The 22,413-nt window shown below is 41.3% G+C and overlaps 2 protein-coding genes across 3 annotated transcripts in view; both read right to left on the bottom strand.

Moving 5' to 3' along the window:
* wnt2 (wingless-type MMTV integration site family member 2) overlaps positions 1-4,112 on the bottom strand; it is a 13,628-nt gene extending 9,516 nt beyond the window's left edge. Inside the window, exons 1-2 of one of the 2 annotated variants that reach the window (XM_029522212.1) lie at positions 4,096-4,112; positions 429-658 (exon numbers count right to left, since the gene is read on the bottom strand). In XM_029522212.1, the coding sequence (XP_029378072.1) occupies positions 429-645 (217 nt within the window). In that variant the 5' untranslated portion in view covers positions 646-658; positions 4,096-4,112. Of the gene's footprint in view, positions 1-428; positions 659-1,504; positions 1,768-4,095 lie in introns of those variants that run through there. The other variant, XM_029522211.1, reaches the window with a different exon arrangement.
* On the bottom strand, positions 3,724-22,413 carry asz1 (ankyrin repeat, SAM and basic leucine zipper domain containing 1). The gene is made up of 13 exons (XM_029522384.1): positions 22,303-22,413; positions 21,072-21,171; positions 20,695-20,817; positions 17,169-17,280; positions 13,070-13,181; positions 12,782-12,916; positions 12,459-12,577; positions 11,214-11,286; positions 10,653-10,709; positions 10,139-10,251; positions 6,728-6,833; positions 6,438-6,551; positions 3,724-3,897 (listed from the first exon to the last, which is right to left on the bottom strand). The coding sequence occupies exons 1-13, from the start codon at positions 22,411-22,413 to the stop codon at positions 3,724-3,726; spliced, it is 1,449 nt and encodes a 482-aa protein (XP_029378244.1).

Below are 22,413 nucleotides of genomic sequence, written 5' to 3'. Positions count from 1 at the left end.
CACACACACACACACACTCTTTCTGCACCTCATCCTACACCTGATATCTTTAGTTCAAAAACAGTGACGGTGTTAAACGATTCTTCATGTTTTTCTTCAGTTAAAATGTCTGATTTTCAAATAAATACTTAGGTTTGATAAAATTGTCCTCATCAGTCTGTGAACCGCAACAAATGATTTTACGACTAAAATTAGCACTTCATGCTAACCCCTAATCTGTCAAACCTCCGCTTGTCTCCTGCCTGTCCTCACACAGGGGTCAAAGGTCAACAGAGCAGGAGCTCTTTTAAGGACGCCTGCACATGACTGTTTGATTTCAGATGCCCCAGGTGAAGAACTGTCCTGCTTCTCCACCGCCCCAAATTGAAAATGATAAAAATTGTATCTCTTAAGATTACTTATCCCCACCGCCCCCCCCTTCCACTCACTGCGGAGCAGCAGGCGCCCGAACAGGTTGTGGTCCCTCGCCGTGGTGTTGCAGTTCCAGCGGTGGCTGCGGAACTGATGCTGGCACTCCGAGATCCAGTCCTTCATCCCGGCCCCTATGGCCTGCATCACTCGGGGGTGTTGGCGGCACAGCTGGCGCTGTTTGTTCACCAGACCGGGGATGTTGTCGCACATCACCTGGGAGCCCAGGGTGCCCATGTACCTGTGGAGAGGAAGCCCGACTATAAATAAATAATAAATAAAATAAAATAAAATAATAAATCACTCACCAAAGGGGAAAAAAAAAAAAAAATCACGTTAAAGCAGAATTTGGTCACTTCTGTGTCTCAAATTTTAAACTACACTTTGTCTGCAGCTTCAGAACAGAATAATGACTTTAGCTCTGCAGACAAGTTAATTCTACTATAATAATAAACCAACGAGGAGGGGAGAAAAAAAAGAAAAGAAAAGAAAAGAAAAACTTGTGTTGAAATCTCCCCCAACAAGTCCACACTCCTGTGTACCTGCAGAACAAGGTGATGAAAGACTGGTAGGGAATTTGAACACTTGCAGGCTGCATGCAGGGAATCTCTTAAACAATTAGAGAGAGAAAGAAGAAGAGTGGGAAAAAAAGAAGGGGTGAGAAAAATAATCTGTATGAAGTTTGGAATCTGAAAACAGAACCTCTGCAAATATTCATTATTAGACTGAAGAGAAAGACAGCAAATAAGAAGAAATTAAATGATATCAAATGACTTTATCCTGGAAACGTATCTGTACCAAGGCTCAGTCTTCAACAAGCTGCAAAAATACAGTTCAGACAGCTGAGCAGGGAGTGAAGTCACCAAATTTCTCATTAGCCAAAAAGGGAAAGAGTAATTAGGAAACTGTCCGCTGGGTATTTCTCACACGTGGAGGGGGAAAAAGTGGCTGGAAATCATTTTAAACCCATCACATGCCACTATTAGGAGAGCTAACAGTTAATTAAAACAACTTCTGCTTATTTTGTGAACGCATCAGGCCTTTGCAGCTGCATTCAGCTGGAGATGTGAATTAAAAAAAAAGGAGCAGAACTCACCACCAGGACGCATCGAGCTCGGCGGTCAGCCAGCAGATTGCTACAGATAAATAAAAACATATTCCACTTGGCAATAAGTTCATATTAACCAATTGTCGGTCCTTTATGGATCTGGACGGAGCATTTCCACGGAAGAAAGAAAACTAGAAAACATGGGAGAAAGTCAGGATTTTCATCCAGCTCGGATTCAGAAAGTGATCCAGCGGCGCAGTCGGAGCTGGTGCGTAAAAGCCATGACCGGCTCCGGTCCGGGGCTGCTGGTCGACCGGCTGAGACCTTCAGAGGAGGCAGGCAGATGATGTTATCAGGTTTAAATGACTTTACAGGAGGGGTGGGCAGAGCGCCGCTTCAGGAATGAGGTGAAGAAATGAGATGTCTCAGAGTATCTGTTCAGGCTGGTTTGACACCAGTCAGGCTTGGCCCGCGTCCAGAACTGGAGCTCCGCGGCTTTGGGATGTTGGTCCAGGCTGGTGGGGCTCCTCAGTCAAACTGCTGGGGTGGGGGTGGGGGGGGGTGGAGGAGACATCTCAGCCAATGACAGTCATCAACAAATTCACAATTCAGAATAAAACGGAACGGAAAATGAAAGTCTCGTCAATTTTTGTTAAAGATCATCACTACATTTGACACTGGATCCAAATATTTAAAATCATCCAACTACACCACAGAACGTCCGGTCTGTTTTCCCAACGGCAGCCCAGATACAGCTCAATTCTCAGCCTCTTCCATCCAGACTTAAAAGCGGAGGGCGCATTACGCACAGGTGCCAAATATTTCTGATCCCCAAAGGATGACGCGCTGTTCTTTTACAGCCTTGTACAAACCATCACTCAGTCACACTAATGACTGAGGAATGGTGGTTGAACACACACAGGAAAAGGAAAATTAGGCGGAGATTCTCCCAAAGCGGCACCTAAAGGTGATGTGTCCGTCCCCATTGGATTATCTACCGACGTCTTTTTGAAGTCCCAGCAGCACCGTCAAACGGGATTTCCTCCATCTTTGATCTGGTCCGGACACCCTGACCAGATGAGATTAATGGATCCATGATCCCCGTGGAAGAAAATCATAAAACAACAAGGATTTAAGAGCTTCTCTCGGCCCATTGAATGCTGCTGAAATAAGAAATCCAGTTTAATTGGGATAATTTCACCGCTTTAAGGGGCCTCGGCCTCTTTCTACCATTTCACCATTTGGACGTTCAGACCTCCAGAAATCCTGCTGCCAAAAGTTGAGGTCAAGTAAAGAGCCTTAAAGTTGCAGTCCATCTAATGACCATAAATCAGATTGTGTTGAAGTTCTATGGGAAAATGTCCCTCCTCAGTAAACATTTTCCTGTTGAGTTTATGGTCTCAGTCTTCAGTTTCAAGTCTTCAATACAACATGATTTTTTTTAAATGATGCTCCATTTAGAGGGAAACAGACCAGGAAGGAGGGGAGTGGTTAGGGGGCGGGGCTACAATGATTGACAGACTAACACCCAATCAGGATAGATGACAAAGCAGGTTAGGTCTACCTTCTTCTGTTTGAAACTTGAAGAAACCAAATAAAACCAAGATGGCTGACAAACAAACTCTAAAGATTGCAATCTGTCATAATATCAACAGAAGCAGCAAATAAATACGTGGTTTCAATATGGCAGCGAACAAATTTCCACTTTGTAGAGCTGCTTTTGCTTTTTGTGCATTATCTTCAGTATCAACAATATCTTTACGTCATTCTTTAGAAAGCATGAATTGAGCAACTTGAAAACTAACATCTTATCTAAAGCTTACTAATTGACATGCTGCATTTTGACCAACACCAACACTGATATTTTTATCTTATTTGTCAGGATAAAAGAAAGTAGAATGTTTCGAGCTGCGTCCAATCCTAGATAAAATAATTCCCTTTTGGTTAGGGTTAGGGTTAGGGTCTGACCGAAGACGAGAGTGTCAGATTTGTCGTGGTTTAAATCAGGGTTAGTATTTCACATTTCAGTCTTTTCTTTCGAGGACTGAGAGTCCCTACAAGAAACTGCTCTTCAAAAGAAACTTTAATTTCAACTCAAGTTTTTTGAACATAAAATAACTCCAAAAGAATTTCGAACTAAACTCAAGTCAGAGGAACAGCAAAAATCAAAAGTTCCTGTCTTGTCCAAGAGTATTTTAAAAAAGATGAACACTTTCATTTATTACTTTCTAAATTCAAACACAAAATATTTAAAGTACTTTAACTGATTAGTAGATGCTCCTGTATGTGTGCAGGTAAAACTTTCCACCAGCAGCTTTGTAGAGGAGGAGGAGGAAGGCAGCTTTGAGCGAGTTCAGCACAACTCTGGTCAGGTACCGCATCCTCCAGTTGCCGTGGGAACCAGGAGGAGGAGGCCGACAGCAGTCTTCGGCTTCGTTTATCTGAAGGAGGAGGAGGAAGAAGAAAGATTCACATGGGAAGCACACACACTTGCAGAAATACCGTAGATGTGATAACACACACCAAATCCTGCAGTTGGAGCAAAAGTGACCGGATACAGGAAGTAAAAAAGGTTCTGGGGTCAATTTGATATAATCCTGTCCGGATTAAGGCGGCGTAGTGATCAAACAGTTCCAGGCCAGTTAAAGCTTGACCGGGTGGGAAATATTGGCTCAGTTACTTTTGTATGGGAATCAAAAGCAGACCAGCTCATGTTGAGGGTGAGGACATGTCTGGACTCACTGTACCACCGCGGGGGGAAAGAAAAAAACTGAGTCACCAAAAACTTCCTGCGCCAAGTCCTCAAGGATTCATCAGCCAAGTGGAGAGTCGGGTCTTGGTCACGGTCAAGTCACAGAGGAGTAATGCTGTTCATGCTGAGCTCCAGAGACGGAGTGACACGGTGTCACACTGGATTCCTGTCATGTGAGAAAGTTCGATGATACAAAGAGTTCAAGCTCTTCCTGCAAATTGCGGCTCAGGATCTTGTGGTTTGGCAGCAAACCCAGCTTTGTTTATTTTATTTTTTTTAAAATACCAACTTCCTGAATTCTAACAGGAAATGTCGCGAGTAAGTGCCGGGAAGGCATAATTCCCACTGGACATAAATGCACCATTAATAAAGACTTGCATGTGCTGGTTCTAGAAGTTAGTTATTGCAGAAATGCACCCTGGGATCTGTAGTTAATTTCTATTTTCCAAGTTAATTTGGAGTGAGGATATTATAAAGGGGCTTTTATGTCCATCCAAGCCAATGGAAAGGCTCCAGCTGTGAGTCATATGATGCCACCAATGGGGGGCGGGGGGGGTCCATGGGAACATTACCTCCAGAAGTGTCAGAAATAGCTTCTCACACTCTTCTCGTCTATAAGCAAGAACATTCATGCTCCAGATTTTACACCACACCAAAATAAGCAACTTTGGAGTCTCAGCATTGCAGAAATTGGTTTGTGGGTTTTGTATTTTTTTTGAAGGTCAGAGAGAAGATTCAAGACCACGGCTCTTCCTGCAATCCACAAATACCAATCCAAACCTTCACGCTCCTATTTGGCCCACCAACTTCCATTTTTTTTTCTTCCCTTCCCTCTCTCATAGGTAAGGGGAGATTCCCCACGTTATGTTGATAAGATGGAGAACTGAAGAAGATCCTCCATCATCTTTTCCCGATAAATCATTCAAATAAAGAAAGTCATAAAAAAAAAAAAAAAAAAAAAAAAAAAAAAGATGCATAGCAAAGATAAAGAAAAGAAATTTGGAGAAATCTCTTTTTGGCTATAATATAATTGTTTGTGTGTGTGTGTGTGTGTGTGTGTATAAAGGCCCCTCCCATCAGGGCTGAGAGCCAGCGGGTCCAAATGGGCTCCGTTGGCTGTCAGATTCCTGTCTGACATGACGGCGGACCTCCTCACCACCGCTGTCAAAAACACGCGCGCGCTTCTATTAACCATTGGCCACCTCCTTCCCCCCCCCCCCCCCCACCTTAAACTCCCTCACCCCGCCAATTTGCATCCTCTCCCCCTTCCCTCACCAATCCCCTCATCCCTCTGCCTCATCGTCTGTGCGCTGACAGGTCGATGTCACAGCGGTGCTGACTTATGGGCTGTGAGGATTCTGCCCTGTCAGGAATGACTCTCTCCTCTTAGAACACACACACACACACACACACACACACACACACACACACACACACACACACACACACACACACACACACACACACACACACACACACACACACACACACACACACACACACACACACACACGTCAGGTGCACTCATGCAAGCACTTCCGAACATACCTGTCGTAGCTCGCCATAATTCATACACACCAACTTCTGAGACACACACACACACACACACACACACGATGGAATGAAAATTGATTTGAAGTATAAATGTGTTTGAACCTGAATGAAATTCAGCAGTGAAAAATTAGAACAACTGACATCAGCTCGTGTCACAAAAAATTCAAGAAATAAAAAATAAAATAGATGAATCAGTAAATAAATTTTTGGACTAATTCATATTTTATTTGTCAAATTTCCTCTTTAGTTATTATTTATATCTAACGTTCTAGCAAAAGTTTTGAATTATTCTTATTTACTGTAGCTGTCGTTACTCACAATAAAGATTGCTTTTATAAACATAGCTTTTTCTAAAATTAGGGAAAATAAAGTTCTTGCGTTACATGTCGATTAAAAAAATAAATAAAGACTCATCCTGGAGGTTTGTGTTCTTTGTATTATCATCTCCATATTTGATTCTATAAAATATTAGCTGGCAATCTGAAACCATAAAATTTACATCAACACACATTTATCCAAATTCACTGGATCTCCTTTTAATAGCTAATACATAACTCAAATATTTTTCTAATTTTGTTCACTGAGCCTCCTGTTAAACAGTTTCAGATAGCGTGTTTTGTGGTTTTAAAACTATTGTGGCACCTGAAAAAAGGTAGCAAGTGTATGTGTGTTGACCTTATATATCAGATTACGAAGGCAGGTGACTTCCTTGTGCAGGTCGTTAGTCTGCATCACCAGCTCATTGCAGATAGCCTGGGCCTCCTTCTTCGGGTCCAGCGAGAAGACCAGCTGCATGAAGGACCAGACGGACAGAGACCAAGTATGAGTTCACAAATCCACCTGCAAATAAAAACTGGACGATCTCAACTCTGTGAGTTGACATGAACGCAAAACGCATTCCATTTAACATGAAATATGTGATGAGTGTGCTTAGTACCGGGACCACACCAACGCACACCACGTACCTGAGAGGCATGGCTAGGAAAACGGTTGATGACATCGTGAATTGTCTCCGTCAGGTAGCAGCACTGCTGTTGGACACTTAGCAGGAAGTTTTGAAAATCTTCACCCCTGAAAAATAGAAGCAACCAATGGAAATGACCTGATAAAATACACACAAAGCTAACTGAGATGCATGCACTGTAAATTTATATAAATATATTTTAAGAGAAAATACAATTTCTATTTATCATTGTTTGGTATGTCTGCAGGCTTTTTCAGCTTATTGCTGATTAAAGAAGAAATTAATCCACTCACTAGTTAAGACAAAAAAAATGTAAAAATCTTTCCTACTCAGGATTTTCTCCAGGTTTTCTTTTTTTTTTTTTTTTTTTAAGTTTTTCTAAGTTCAGTATTTGTGGACAATTTTCATGATTTCCTGAATAAACATCTGATCCAAAAATCCTAAAAATTAATCACAACATTAATAACAAATGGCTTTAACTACCGACTGCAGCACATTTCCCAATATAAACATTGATTAGTTTTATTTGTAAACATTTAAAAATGTGGAAATTCAAATATTCAAAAACAGGATAAAAACACACAGTCATTCAGGTTGACCTGGTGGTTGGACAAACACAAATTAGCCATAACATTATGACCACGATAAGGGTTCTGACTCAGGAGGTCTGGACTTCCTGGAAGTTTTGAAGTGGAGCCACCATTGATCTGTATTGGTTGGTCCAGCTAGTCCTGAACTGTTGTTGCAGTGAAAGTTATCCAGCTGAATGAGTCACAGTTTGGCCCCTGTCAAAGTCGCTCTCATCCTCACAATAACGTGGTTTTCCTACTTTCAACACATCAACATTGAAGACTAAATGTCCTACTCACTGACAGGTGCCGCTGATAAGAGTTAATAAACGTTATTAACTAATGTTATGGATGTCTCTCTTCTTGTCTCGCTACACTAGTCTTATCTAATAAAGATGTAAAAAAAAAAATAATAATAAAAAAAATAAATTAACCAAAAATTTCTATGCATAATTAAATCAGGATAATGTTGTAGCCGCCTTAAAGCTGAGGTCAGAGGCTTTATCTTGTTAGAAAGTCAGAAAAAAAAAACAAACAAAAACAACAAAAAACACACGAGCAAAGGGCAGCAACAAGGCAGACTGATGGATAGTTTGGTCCAAACTTTGTGTTAACATTCTGTAAACTCGCCAAACTCCAAGAAATCTGAGCAGGTGGGCATGCCTCCTCCTCCGCTAACCAGTGCTGCCATCCCTCCCTGAAAACATCCACCTTAAATAATTAGTTATTTATATTCATCCACCTTTCCGTTGCTCTCTTCCCATCCCCTGGTCCTGTGGGATATTGATAGTGCTTATCTTAATGGTACATTTCCCTCGGCGAGGGGACTGGGCAGCCAGCCGTCTGGGCCCTCCTCACACTCTGTCAGAGCGGCGAGTAAACACTGTCAGTCAGGCTGAGCTGCACCCTCACCTCCCTTCTGCCCGCTGTTAGTTTATCTAGGCAGCGGAGAGTGATGATGGGCCCCCGGTGGGAAGATTGTCGAAGAGATTGCAGATGGAAAGGACGTTATGTTATGTGGAAATGCTGATACTGGGTGCTTATACACCACTTTGTTGTGGACTTTATCCATCTGGGGAAAGTCAATCGAGCACGCACAAAGTGCCTTGCTCAACGAGAGCAGTGATACATGTTTACTTTCACTACACACACCTTCACATGGTAGTTTCAGAAGAGCAATATTTCAGGCACACATCACTTCTACAGCTTCCTCTGGAGGTGGCAGTGTTTTTTAAAGTCTCAGCTCACCCATACAGTGTTCAGTGGAGCGCTGTTTGTTAAAAAAAATACATCTGTTCCCACAATCAAAGTTTCCTAAAGGCTTAATCAATGTTTCCTCCCTGATAAAGCATTTGGAAGAATCTGAAACTTGCACTGTTTAAACTGATGATGCCTCCTTTGCTAAGAGCATGGAACCGTCTGCAGGGCTGAATCATGCCGACCTCCAGGAACCACAGTCACAGGATATGAAGTAAACCATTGCTCAGCCGAGTTAAAACTTTCCCGGGTGTCTAAGATATCTAGGCCTCCTTAAGCACCCAGATTTTTTTGGAGCTTCATCTTTAGCTTTGCCCTCACCAACTTATTCTTGCATCCCTGCCAACAAACCTACAGCTACCTCCAACAGGGAGGTAGCTGTAGGTTTGGAAGGTTTGGAAGTCCCTATCCGCTGGGATTCAGTAAAAAGTGCATCATTTCAAAGATCGCTCAGACTCCACAGGTACAGGCGCCACTGTTAGATGCTCTGCCATGAGGTCAGGCAGAAATCTTGTACATGACAGTTTTTAATCACAGGTCACTGACGTGTGATGTAAAGATCCTGATGAGGCTCCCAAAGAGGTCAGACTTTCCATCCCTCTCTATATTGGACTGTCTCTCATCTGGCAGGAGGGGCGTGTTGAAGCCAGTGAGTCCGGTTCTGCAGAGGATTCATGAAGTGATTGGGTGGGGTGCGACGGCTCTGTTTGGCCTAAGCCTCGGCCTCTCCATCGTTCATGGCAACACCATCATCTCTCACCTTACAAATCATTACAGCTTCGCTTAAACCATTAGGGCCTGGCTCAGGGATCGGCTGCAGAGGTGTGAGGGTTAAAAGGGAGATAGGACAGTGAGATGCTCATAAGGCTGATAGACTACTTCCAGTGAAGGAGGACAGACTGAGCATTACGGGGAGATGGAGGGTGGCTGGTTGTGGGGAAGGGTTTAAGGTGTGTGGCTGACAAGTGTTTATATTTTTGCTACTACCGTCAACTTTGTCTGTGGCTTCGTGGAGAGTGTTTTGTTGAATGCGTCCGACATCTTATCAGACATTCCTGGGAGATTGAAATGCACTTTTAAAAGGTTCTCAAACATAGAATACATTTCAAATTATTTTTGTTATATTAGTTCTGTGGTGAAGAGAGTGAAACCTGATCTGATTATTATTCCTTCTTTTCTATTAATAGTGCTTTTTAATTAAGTAATCCTCACTATGCTCAGAGCCCTCTAAAGGTTCTTAGACATGACCGTTCTGTTGAACACACAGGCCTGGTTGCTATCACTACAAAAGACACAGCGGCTAAACTGCAGAGAGCTCACAGACAGAATGCAGGATCTCTTCATGATAAATGAAATTGATATATTTTTAATGAAAAGCTTCTGTCTCCACATGTGGCTGCTAAAATGGTTAAAAAAGCGTGTCAGGTTTGTTTAATACTGCCGGTTTTGTCTGTCAGCAGGTTTTTGTTCCATCTTATTCTGCTGCTTGATGTTCAGGTCAAACATAAGGGAGAAAAAAAAAAAAAAAGAATCTCATTGAATGTCTAGGTGCTGTATATCCAGAGCGTAGAGGTGTGATAAGTTACCCAGTGGCTGCAGCTCCCAGTTGATTGAGCGTGTCCAGGTCCACCTTGTCCAGCTGCATCTGTTGCACAGTTCTCAGCAGCTTCTCTTGATGCTCCGGGTCTGTGATACCAATCTGACCAAAAGGAAAAAGCTCTGTCAGCGTGTCTATTGATCCAAAAGCCTCTCTTTGTTGTAGTTTCTAAAAAAGGGTAAAAGGAAAAAGTAAAAGCTTTTCACTCCCCATTTTCTCTACACTACTGAATAAAGGTACCTTTGGAAACATCCTTTTAATAGAATGACTAAAGTGTGGGCTTTCTAACGAAAACTGTTTGGACTTTTGTTTACCTCTGAAAGATCTATTGTTTACAGAAATCCAGTTCAAACATTGCAAACAGTTTAATTTCATTTTATTGAATTTGTGGCCTTGAAAAGGTGTGACGTCAGCAGCCACCCTCGTCTCATTCTGAGTCACCCCGCAGGCCGACAATAAGCCACTGAGCTGACAGACGGACAGATGTTACAGTCGTGCTCTACCTTCTCCAGGTCCTCCTTCTCCATGGTCAATAATTCGCCCCAGGTGATGTCATTATCCTGCACACGTGTGAGAAAAAGAAAACATCACTCAGTGTTCACCGAATCAAAACTTCTTCAGCTGCACCTGACCCCACCCCACCCGAGACGGATGCGCCTGCATGAGGCTTTGTCGTACAATGACAGCAATCTACCTGCACCCATCAGACCCACTCCTCATAAATCAGATAGGCACTAAAACCTGGGCTGACCCTCAGTTTAATTCAGGCCAAGCCAGTCCAGCACACTGAGTCCATTATTGAGCGTGGAGTAAAGTATGTAAACGGTCCATCTCTTGACATGTCTGCGAGCGTGTGGGTGTCACTCTGTCGGCAATGCAGCTGTGCTCAACACAGCTGTACCTCACCGTATTGAACTGTGTGTAACAGTCTGATGTCTTTGTTCAGCTCCTTGGCATCAGTTACATAAAACAATAGAAGTCTCTCACATTAGAAAAAGGCACCGTGCCTACAAAAATACACCCACCACACTGAAATCTTATTCTACCATGCAATCAGTACTCACAGTAATGATGTCAGTGAGGCAGTCGAGATCAAGGCCGTGCAGGAGGAGCTCAAGGTCGTCAAGCTTGGTGGCACTGAGGAGTTCAGAGAGTTCACACTTATTCTAAGGTATTAACCCAAGTATGAACCAGAGGGAATGAGATTTGTGCTAAAGCTGTATGAATGGAGATCTACTGAGTAGTTTGAGCATCAGTAACATACTGAAAAGAGAAATGAGGAAAGGTTCAGTTTAAGGGCTCCGTATGCCAAAGAGGAGAGAGCTGGTTGAAGATTATAAAATAATCAGTTGTTTTTGTTTGTCTTTTATGGTCTCCTGTGGATGTGTGAAGCTGCGATCATACTTGTAGAGCAGCAGAATATGGTGGAACAACACTCATGAAAAGAGCTAAGCAGTTACACAAATGTTGATCATACATGAAGTAACGTGCCAAAAAAAATTCATTCATTAAAAAAAAAAAAAACATTCCACCTTAAGAGTTAAAGTTCCTAGTAGCTGCCCAAGACCCATCTTTCCTATAAATTCACCTGTAGGTCTAAGGAAGGACGTTTGGGTGCATTTTAGATTTTAAACACTTTGTACAGTTAGTAAATTTATATTTTTGAAAAGGCACCAGGTAACAAACATTTACATGCAATATATTAATATAGAGGAATGAACTAAATCCCTCCAGTGTTTTTGACTTGAATCTTTCACGCCCTTATTGAAGCTGGTGGGCAAAACAAAAAACATCTCCTCTCTCTCTGGGGATCAAGCGAGTGCAGCAGAAGTGTAACTGAGTTCAGACACATCAGAGTAACCGCAGTGCACATACAGCTTTGGCCTGACAAGCTTTACAAACGAGCCCATCCTCTCATGACGTGAGCTGCACCTTCTGGGTTTTCAAGATCTCTGTAGCTGACACGAGAGAGAGACTGCAACTATGTTTACAGGCTTACAGGCTGTAATTACAGACACGCAGACACGCTGAAAAACAATGTTTCTGGCTGATGGTGATTACCCAGCCGTGCTCCAATGGACTAAACATTCATGAAAGGGGTTTATTATTGTTTATGTCTGGTTGAGCAACAACACCTGCTGCACAGGCATCGGTCACAGAAAATCAACAGGGGGCGGCAAGCACAGCAGCTACAGTGAGGTACGAGGCAGCTGCCAGCTGGAGAACGAGGATGAGGCTGTGCAGACTTGTGGCCATGATGCTACAACTTGGATCTACTCAAAATCTAAGGCTTTTCAGTGGTGTCACACCTTTGTTTGGAAGATGGAGATTCAGAGTTGGTCATGAAGAACTTAGACAGGTTCTGCTCCATGGAGCTAAAGGGCTCCACAGTGGAGATATGGGATGAAGAGGCCAGGATCCGGGATATCTGAGGACAGATGCCGGTGAGACGACATGTCGTTAGCTTATAGGTAATATCTTTATCAGTCATAAACATCACAATGAGCGAAGAGTCAAGCAACACAACACATATTTGAACTACCAGAGTTTAACTTTTACAGAATTCCTGAGCAGGAATTCAGAACTTTATATCTAGATTATTGTAACATCTTACAAATCCTAAATGACTGACCTGTGTGTGGTTATGGAGCACCGCCAAGTCTGCAGGGATTTTTCCAGCTTTGTTCATTATAGTTCTGTCTGCTCCCAACTGGACAAGCTTTAGCACTGCCCCCTCTCGGCCGTGCTGCACAGCTATAGCAAGGGCCTGAGAGAAAACATTAGATATCACACACCAAGTAAAAATGAACAAATCCCACGCTGTATTAACCAAAATGCAGCAGCACAACCTGCACATTCCCATTGGAGGGACCTACTGAGGAGGAAGAAAGAATAAAATAAGTAAAAATCACAGACAAACCGTGTATCCGTTGATATCCTGTAGATTGATATTTGCTCCATAGGCTAACAGCAGGTTGATGACTTTACTGTAGCCGTCCCTGGCTGCCAGCATTAGGCAGGTCATCTGTGACCTAAAAAGATAGAGAAAGATAAAGAGATAAGAGGCATGAAGGCAGCATAGGATGAGGAAATGAAATTAATTAATGACCGAGTTGATGAAGAAAGGAGGAAACAGGAGCAACGGTACAGAGGGACCACCAGGGTGCAGCAAATACCATGTAATCTCTGACAAATAGGACACAATTCAGACATTTTCATCTGTGAATAATGCGCTTGGGTTTGCTTCTTATGTTTTCTTGGTAGTGCCTGAAGTCTCTCCTAATCTATTGTCGTTTTGCGCCGAGACAACCCTGCCCAGCTTTTACTACATAACAATGACATCAGGCAAAGCTGTGATAGAAGAGAGCGTGCATTTCTTTGATTCTACTGTTGGATATCAACAGAATACGACTGTTCACTGTTCATCCCTTTCCATTTCTTCATAAACACAAAAGAGCTGCATTGGTGTCAGATTCAAGACCTTTAGGCTGATATTTCAAATGTGGAATCCACCTGAACAAGCACAGCATATAAATAACCTCTGCGCCTTATCACCTCTGGCTCAAACACAGCAGGTGAGGAAAAATACATCAATCCAAAGAGGTGGGCAAGTCCACAGGCAATTCATCACTACTATTGTTCTTAATGACTGATCTGTGTGTCTGGGAGGGAAACAAGAAAGAGGCAGAGGGGTATAATCTATAATTCATGTGAATAAACGCATTGCCCAATGAAACACAGAATGAGGTAAGTTAAAAACAAATAAATGAAAAAAAAAAAATAAATAAAAAATCAAGACGCCAACAGTGACATTACAGACTCTGGGTTTCAAAATGGCAGGTAAACCAATGTGTGATATCATGATGGGTGTGAGTCATTGATGAAAATTTGATATGTAATGGTAAAAACAACAGCTTCTGCCATTTGGATGTTACACATGGCCACATTGTGATTTGAATCACCTGAGAAGCAGGTGAGTTCAGATTAATGTTTCTCATTGCAGTTACAGATTTTGATTAAATCTTATGTTGAGTATTTTTCACAATACTCAATTCACAAACAGGATGTGGCCTTGTCTGCGAGTTCCGTGAACTGACCCTCTAATAAGACACTCTTGATAAATTCCTGTGAATCCATGAAACAGACCTAATACATTTTTAATGACCACAGATATTAAAGATGCTGCAGCGTCAGGCTTTATTTTATTTTTTACTCTCCATGAAAATTTGTCAACTAGCAATAATCTATCAACGGTAAATGCCACTGACATTGGTGCTTTCCTTGGGATTCTTTCTGAGCTGTTCTGCTGTTATCAATATGATGATGCTGGCAGTAAAAGTTGAATATTGCATTGCTCTATCTGATCTGAAAATCTTCTTGAGCAAAGGTGACGTTTGTTTAGCAGGTGACAGTGTGCATGAAGGGTCTCTGGGTTTTTAAGCCACAGCTTAATCTTTCTTCAACTCAAATCCAAGAGTTAATGTTTTATGTGAACTCAAACAAATAAAACAAATGGCCACATTTCCTCCACGCCCTCCAATCTGACACTTCCTCTTTGACCCATGAGAACAATTTGAGAAGCATAATTCATTTCTGTTTTCATGTCCAGTGCTACTGTATTTTCCCAAGGGTGGTTTTTGTTGCGAGACAGGTGCCAAGGTCACTTACACAAGGTTTCAGTGTGTTTCACTGTGTATGTCCTTCAGACTGTGAGTTTTGGCAGCTTCCCAAACAGACAGCAGATCGATATGCAGACAAGTCAGCGTAAACATCTTTTGTGGTGTCGAGACTAGAAGAATGACTTCCAAAACCACCTGACTCAATGAGCAAACACAAAGACACCAGCTCCCAGAGAATCTACCTATCTTTTATAGGTTGACTGATGATTATTCTGTTCACATTTGTTGCTCTGAACACGTTTTCACAGGCAAACTGGAAGTCAAGGTGGGGATTCAGGTTTAACACCAATCATCCCGTTCTTCAACAGTTTTTATCTCAAAGCTGACTAAATTCAGGCCCTTCCAGCCCATTCATTTTGAACAACTGCATGTGCTTCCTGCAGTATGCTCCAGCTAACACAACTATGCTAAACGCAGATCAGTAAAGTGAATGTAGACAATGAATAAATCAAATAAAAAGGACAAATTGAGGAAATGGACCCATCATCGTGCTCCTGCAGGACTTTAAAGGACGACAGAGAACGTTTGTTTACACTAAGGCAGAAGGATGAGCAGCTGGTATTAATCATTGGTTTGATATTCAGACGTAAGAGGGGATGAGGAGGAAGTGGAGGGGGAGAAGGGGTTTATCCTCTGGACCCACATGAACCTGACATTCTCCTTTGATTCTGAATGTCGGGGGCCGTTTCTCCCTCCTCCATCTTCTCCTCCTCACCACCTCCTCTCATCTGCATCCTTCTGTGTCTTGTTACCTTCCTTCAAATATTTTGTCTGGGAAGGAACCAATCAGTTTCATAACGCTGTAGCATGTCGATGTGTGTCATCAGGGAGGGTCTCTGGCGACGTGTTTCGTGAGTGCAATGGCAAACTGGCAGTGACAGAGTGGCAGAGGATTAGGCTAGGCTTAACAAGAAAGCCATCATGGGCTGGACCTTCACTTTGACCCAGCAAAAATCCACAGATGATAACAGTAAAACATGCTTCAAGAATGACCTCCCTTCATCCTTTTCCACAACATGTAATTTTTCTTGTCACCAGGGCAGGAAATAAGATTTTACATCCATTTCAAACTTCTGCAGTCACTTGTAATAATTTCTGGTAAAATCCATTCCATATCCCCGCTGGTGATGTTTTTCAGCATTTTTACATATGTAGCTTGTTTATTTCTCTAATTGCACTCATTTTGTCTGATCAGTCGTCATGATATTCCTGAATGTATGTGGTTTAATGAAGTCAGTGTGTGTTTGCAGCAGTCTGTAGGACGAGCCCATGGATGCTGAAATGTACAATTTTCAATGTTTCGTGTCTGGAGTGACTTGGAGTAAAACGTAGAAAAAGGAGCTACACCCAAATGTTGAGTGATAAATTAACACGTTTTTCAGGAATTGAACATTTCAGCATTTTAAATTCCTTTTTGGGATGATTATTATGGAATAATATTTTTTTTCCCCCCGGGGTCACAAAAATTTAAATTACAACAAAACAGCTTGATATATTGTACTCTGCATGTACTGAATTAGTGCACTGAATATCTATAATTTTGCTGGGTTCCACTGTGAAACAGTATCTAATTTTTATCTACCATAATAAAAATGACAGTAAAGAGAATCTGATTCAAAAAAAATTATGGAGAAAATATAATTCAAAAATACTGCTATTTTTTTGATGCACCTGTGTGTGTGTGTGTGTGTGTGTGTGTGTGTGTGAGTGAGTATATATTAAAATAAAGGGGAGAACGTGGCTTTTGTTGTGCCACACATATATATATATATATATATATATATATATATATATATATATATATATATATATATATTTTTTTTTTTTTTTTTTTTTTTTTTTTTTTCCCCCCCCCCAGTCTATTGTGGTTAAACATTGGCAAAGCATGGTGGTCAAGTTTGGTGCAACCCCAAGAAATTTAGCATTTTAAGACTGAACCTGTTTTCTTAAGCACAACAGCACAGGGCATTTTGACCAACAATGACCAAAACCATGCTCACTGTAAAAGCTCTCCCACCTGGCCCTTACACTGTGTGTGTGTCTGTCTGTCTGTAACCCGTCTGTACGTGCACATGCCATAACAGGACATTCCAAACCAAATCACACAAATATGCTCTGTATGAAGCACTGCGGTGCATAATGCTACCACATGGCAGCCGAACATAACGAGAGCCATCAAAGGAAATTTGATCCAGCAGCTCGCTTGTTTGCGCGACCCGGTTTAAGTCAAGTCCGGAGTGTTTTTGCTTGGCCTGCATCACTGGGGGTGTGGCAGTCCGCACTGTGTTGAAAATCCTGTAAACATTATGATCTAAAAGGCATCTACAAACCCCCCCTCACCTGTCCACCATGTTGGGATCGGCATGTCTGGACAGAAGAAGCTCCACGCAGTGAACAATCTTCTCTTCATCGGCAGATGCTGTGCAGCTGGCCATGAGCACTGTCCAATGATCTGCGGACAGTGTGAAGAACCATCATCTCAATTTTATGATATGCTTGATGTTTTTACATGCTTTTCCATTTTTCCTTCAAAAGTTTACATTTTTTTTTTTTTTTTTTTTAAATGTCCCCAAGTTTCCACATATTCAGAATCAGCACGACCTCACACCACTTAATGGCTGTTCAATGCTTAAAAATAAATAAATAAATCTTGTTGTCCAGTTCTCTGTCTTTATTCTGTCAAAACAATGACCTCAGAACAACTTCTCCTCGCTCTGAACACAGGACTGAAGGTTACTAACCAGAACAGCAGACACTGCTGAAGATGTAAGAAACCATGATCCTCTATCCTGCAATTACAGACTTATGAACATGTTCATTTGTCTACAGTCCATGTTTAAGATGCTACACTTTCTGCAGCACATGAAATTTTATTTCTTATTTCAAACCCCTAATTATCTAAAAACCATATTGGTGCCCACTCATATTTACAGAAAACACAGACACATTGTGGATATCCTTCATTTGGATATATGAAAATGTATAAATTGTTCATAATTACTCGTACAAATTCTACTATTTAACAAAACAATTAACAAGGAAGTGAATTGTCTTTTTTCATCCTAATGAAGTCATACATCATGCTGTAATAAAAAAGAAAAGGCCTGGACGGGGACCTGTTGATGGAGATGGATAGCCGTTTATCTGGCATCAGGAAGTGTGGCAGCTTTTATGGGACCGAGTGACTTCAGAGCAGTCGTCTCCTTATCTTATGCAGATAATACTGAAATGCAAGGCAACGCTCTCCATTCCTGTTTTGTTCCGCTAATGAGCGAATCCCCAACCTGTGTGTATCACTGCGTGTATCTAAATGCATTATTGTGTTTTCCTGTGTGTGTGCATATACCGAGGCCCCAACATCTGCATGTGGGTTCCTGGGTCATTGTGGCCGTGCATGTTTGGCTCCATATCTGAGTGTAAGTGTGTGTGTTTATACTATGTGTGTGTGGGTGTAAACCGGACTGCCTGGTTTGCGTCTACAAAGGGCTGGGGTAAATAAATCATAGGCCTGAGAATTGGCGAGAGTATATGACAGCAGCGTGGGGATCGTTATCAATCACTCTGACCATTCCTCCGCTCAGCCATGCTGCCTGGACAAACGCCGCCAGGACGTGACCACACGTCATCCTCCCGTTTAATTGTTTCCTTAATCCGCCTTGAGCATCAGATGCTGAGACCATGTGAAATCAGTCACACACACACACACACACACACACACACACACACACACACACACACACACACACACACACACACACACACACACACACACACACACACACACACACACACACACACACACACACACACACACACACACACACACACACACACACACACACAGAATTGAATTAATTGACATCAGATATCAACAGCATGACTGGTGCTGTGGCTCCAAACTCGGTTCTGGGGACTGTCAAAGGCCACGGGATGGTTTCCAGTGAATACCCAGGAAAATTAAGAATTCACTGACCTCAACGTAATGTCGTCTTACTGCAGCAGGAACAGACACAAAGGAATGCTAAAACTGTGGACTCGCACACGCACAGGTCACTGACTCATTGTGGTGTGTTTAGTTTGCATATTGTCTATTGAGGCTGCTGCTATGCATGATGTGGAAATTTGAGTAAGTTAAAAAAAAAACAAACAAACAAACAAACAAACAAACAAACAACTATCCATCCATTATCTATACCACCTACCTGTGCAGTTTGAGTACCTGGAGGAAACCCATACAGACACAGGCACCCAGAACTTTCTTGATAACCACTGTTGCACCGTGCCGCTGCCAAGCACACAAACTACTGTCAACTATAAACTGCTGACTCATCATATGGAGTATGCTTTGTCATGTTACTTGCTCAGTTTATTCATCATTAATTTGTTTAGCTGTTAACCAATAACTTTCAATTAATTTACAACATTAATCCATAAAGTAAACATTTCCTCCACACCTTATTCATTTGAATTACTTCAAAACGCTAAAGCAGCAGCAGATAGCAGCAACAGCTTTAATCTGTTTTTCGATCCTTATGCAACAGAAAAACAAGGAGGACATGATCTTAACTGTAATAGAGATGTGACAGAAACACTGGCGGTAGGGCCACAGCTAATAATCACTATTTGTATCCGCGCATTTGCTCTGTAAAATATCTAAATAATGCAAATGGCCTATCACATGTTCTCATCGATGAAGCTTGCATCATTAAATTGCATTTTTCATCTGACCAACAGTTCAAATATATTCAATTAATGAGAGAGAGAAAAAAAAAAACAACAACACAAAAACCCAACAATAGTGAAACAGAAAATCCTGTTTTGATAAGTATAGAAACATTGTTGACTATAAAAATTGCCATTGCTATGCTGTAACTAAAATAAGGTTATCACATACATAATCATTCACAGCTTTACTGTCAACTCTCTACAACTACAAGACCTTTTGTTGTGACATTTTATTGTCTCTTTGAGCTAACTGGTATTTAGACGTTAAGTTTGTTTATAAAGTTTCTGGGAAGTCACACTCAAAAAGTTATCGAAATCGGCGGAGGTTGGGAGTTAAATTGGTTTCGGATGGTATCGGAACAAACAGTTTTAGTAGGACTGTAAGGGCTGGTTCCTCCAGATGTTGCTCCACTCATTGGATATCAAAGAATCGCATCCAATTATTGTCTTATTATTACTGCTGACTTTTATGAATAGCGGCAGTGACCAAATGAGTACATTAAGCTTTGATACCTTTATAACCAATCATTTGTTTAAAAGGACCAAATTTCAGCAATATTCCTGTGACCACAGTCCATTCTCTGTCTGTCCAACAGGATTTGTGGTTTTCAGGTTTTCATGTGTGTATGACTGCAGTTTTCTTGACAAGGCAGAGTTCTTCCGCCATGCCTGTTTTACCCAGACTGACCTTGATCCAACAGATGCCTTCAATTTTTCCTCGCTTTGAGACGGCAGCACAGTGTGCATGAACTTAAAAACAATTCAGTGGATAAGAAGTGTGTCTCTGCACGAGTTCCTCTCTGGCGTCATCACCATTAAATAATGTCAGATGAAGGACCAATTGGTTCCCAAGTCTTTGGCTACAGCAGGTGAGGAAATTGAAAAAAGGTGAAACGGGGGGGGGAAATAGCTGGATATCAACGTAACAGGGACCGCTGGGAGGATTAGTTATGGCTGTTTCATTTCCAAGTCTATGTAATGGTGTTGCCTAATCACAATGTCTGCTCTAGTTTATTTTTCTGAAATTTAGTGGGTGAGGGATCACACAGAGGTCACTGGAACCTCATACACCACCAGTACTAAATAGTATATATTTTTCTGTCTCATTCCCGTTTCGAATTGTGACCCATGTTGGCCTCACCTTTGCTGAAGTTTGCGCTGGCCCCTCTGTTCAGGAGCAGTTTTGCCAGGTCGTAATTAGCCACACTGACGGCACACATGAGAGGAGTCCATTCAAAGCTGAGCCTGGTCTCCACGTCCATGCCTGCCCACATCAAAAGCTCAAATTATGCAAGGTAATAAAATTATTAAATGAAAATTAAATCAAAGATTAATCCCGTTGTGCGCACACACACAACCAATGCTTCTTTTCATCAATGTTTGTTTTTAGTTTGTCTCCAAATCAATTTCATTGCAGTACTAAAAACTAAAAATAACCACCCATGGCAAAAGAAATGTCAGTTTTGTAATATTAGTGTCACATTATCTTATTGCATCACAAATGTAGAGAGCACTTGCCGTTATTCAACAGATGTTCCACGGTTGCAGTGTCTCCATTGCTGATGGCTCTTTTCAACAGCAATAAATTATCTTGTGTGTGCATTACATCATGTGGAGCCTGTGAAATTAGGGAACTATCAGAGTAAACAAACCAAAAACTAAAAATGTGCAACTAATGAGAACAATTCTTTACCATTAGGTGTAATACGTACTGACATGATTTGACATGATATTATTATATTTTTTTATTATTATTTTGAGTCAAGTCCCAAGTGCAGCTCCATTAGGAGGGGCACTAATTCCATCATAAACATTTACCATCACAATCACAAGTGTATTTTGCAATTATCTTGGCTTCTAGTGATGCAACAAAACATAAATACAGCTTAACGCAGATACAGGTCAAACTTCCCAGAAGGAAAGCATTTAGATTTTTTGGGTGCTGTATTTGTATTTGTTTGGGTCCTTATTTGTGCTAATAAAAAGAAACATTATATCATCCTTGTTTCCCTTTTATTTAACATAGTCAATCATGAATATTGACACAAAAAACAAAAATCATAATATAAAACCTATTTGGAAAAGGCTAAAAAGGTTTTAATGTTTATTTATCAGGATCTTTATGAAGCTGTCTTCATAAACTGATTAGCTCCTCTATTTATATTGAAGATAGCATTATGGGGAGGTCGAGCCTTAAAATAGGCAACTAATCACATATTGTGTTTATGGATAAGCCATTTTAAGTGTAAACATAGTTAGACTGGTGAGAAATTAACATCTTTATATAAACCAGAAACAATAGAGGAAGATTAGAAAGAGGCAGCTTTTTTTAAGCAGTTAAACAGCTAACATTGAAAATTTTGATTGGTAATTCTTCATATTGACATAGGAACGAGAAAGTATACTCATCTGTACTGATTAATTGTTATTAGTTATTTATTCAGTGTTGATGCATTAATATGAAGCAAACACCCAAAATTTGGACTTTAATTTGCGCAATCTTGCTAACGAGCGGCTAACGCTAACGGCAGTGGACGGTGGAAAACGCGCTTTGAGCCGTAACAAGAACAAAATAATAAACATGTTATATCTACAAAATACACCAAATGGCCATGAATAGTTTTTATCGGTGTGTTTGATTTAAAAAATCTCGTGTTACCATTATTTTATAAGGCTTATAACAGCTTATGTTAGCTAGCATCGTCCGCCATTTTAGACGACAAAGTTTAGCATGTTTTTCCGAACCAACCTCCTCCGTGCATGTCGACTTCTTCTCCGGAGCAAACCCGATGCACCATTCGTCGTCGCTATCGTCGCTTTCCGCTCCTGCCGGGATGGCGTTTTTCAGGGGAGTGCTCAT

This window comes from Echeneis naucrates, chromosome 16 (genome assembly GCF_900963305.1).
Source record: "Echeneis naucrates chromosome 16, fEcheNa1.1, whole genome shotgun sequence".
NCBI classification, from domain to species: domain Eukaryota; kingdom Metazoa; phylum Chordata; class Actinopteri; order Carangiformes; family Echeneidae; genus Echeneis; species Echeneis naucrates.
This window is presented reverse-complemented; position numbering and strand designations above follow the sequence as displayed.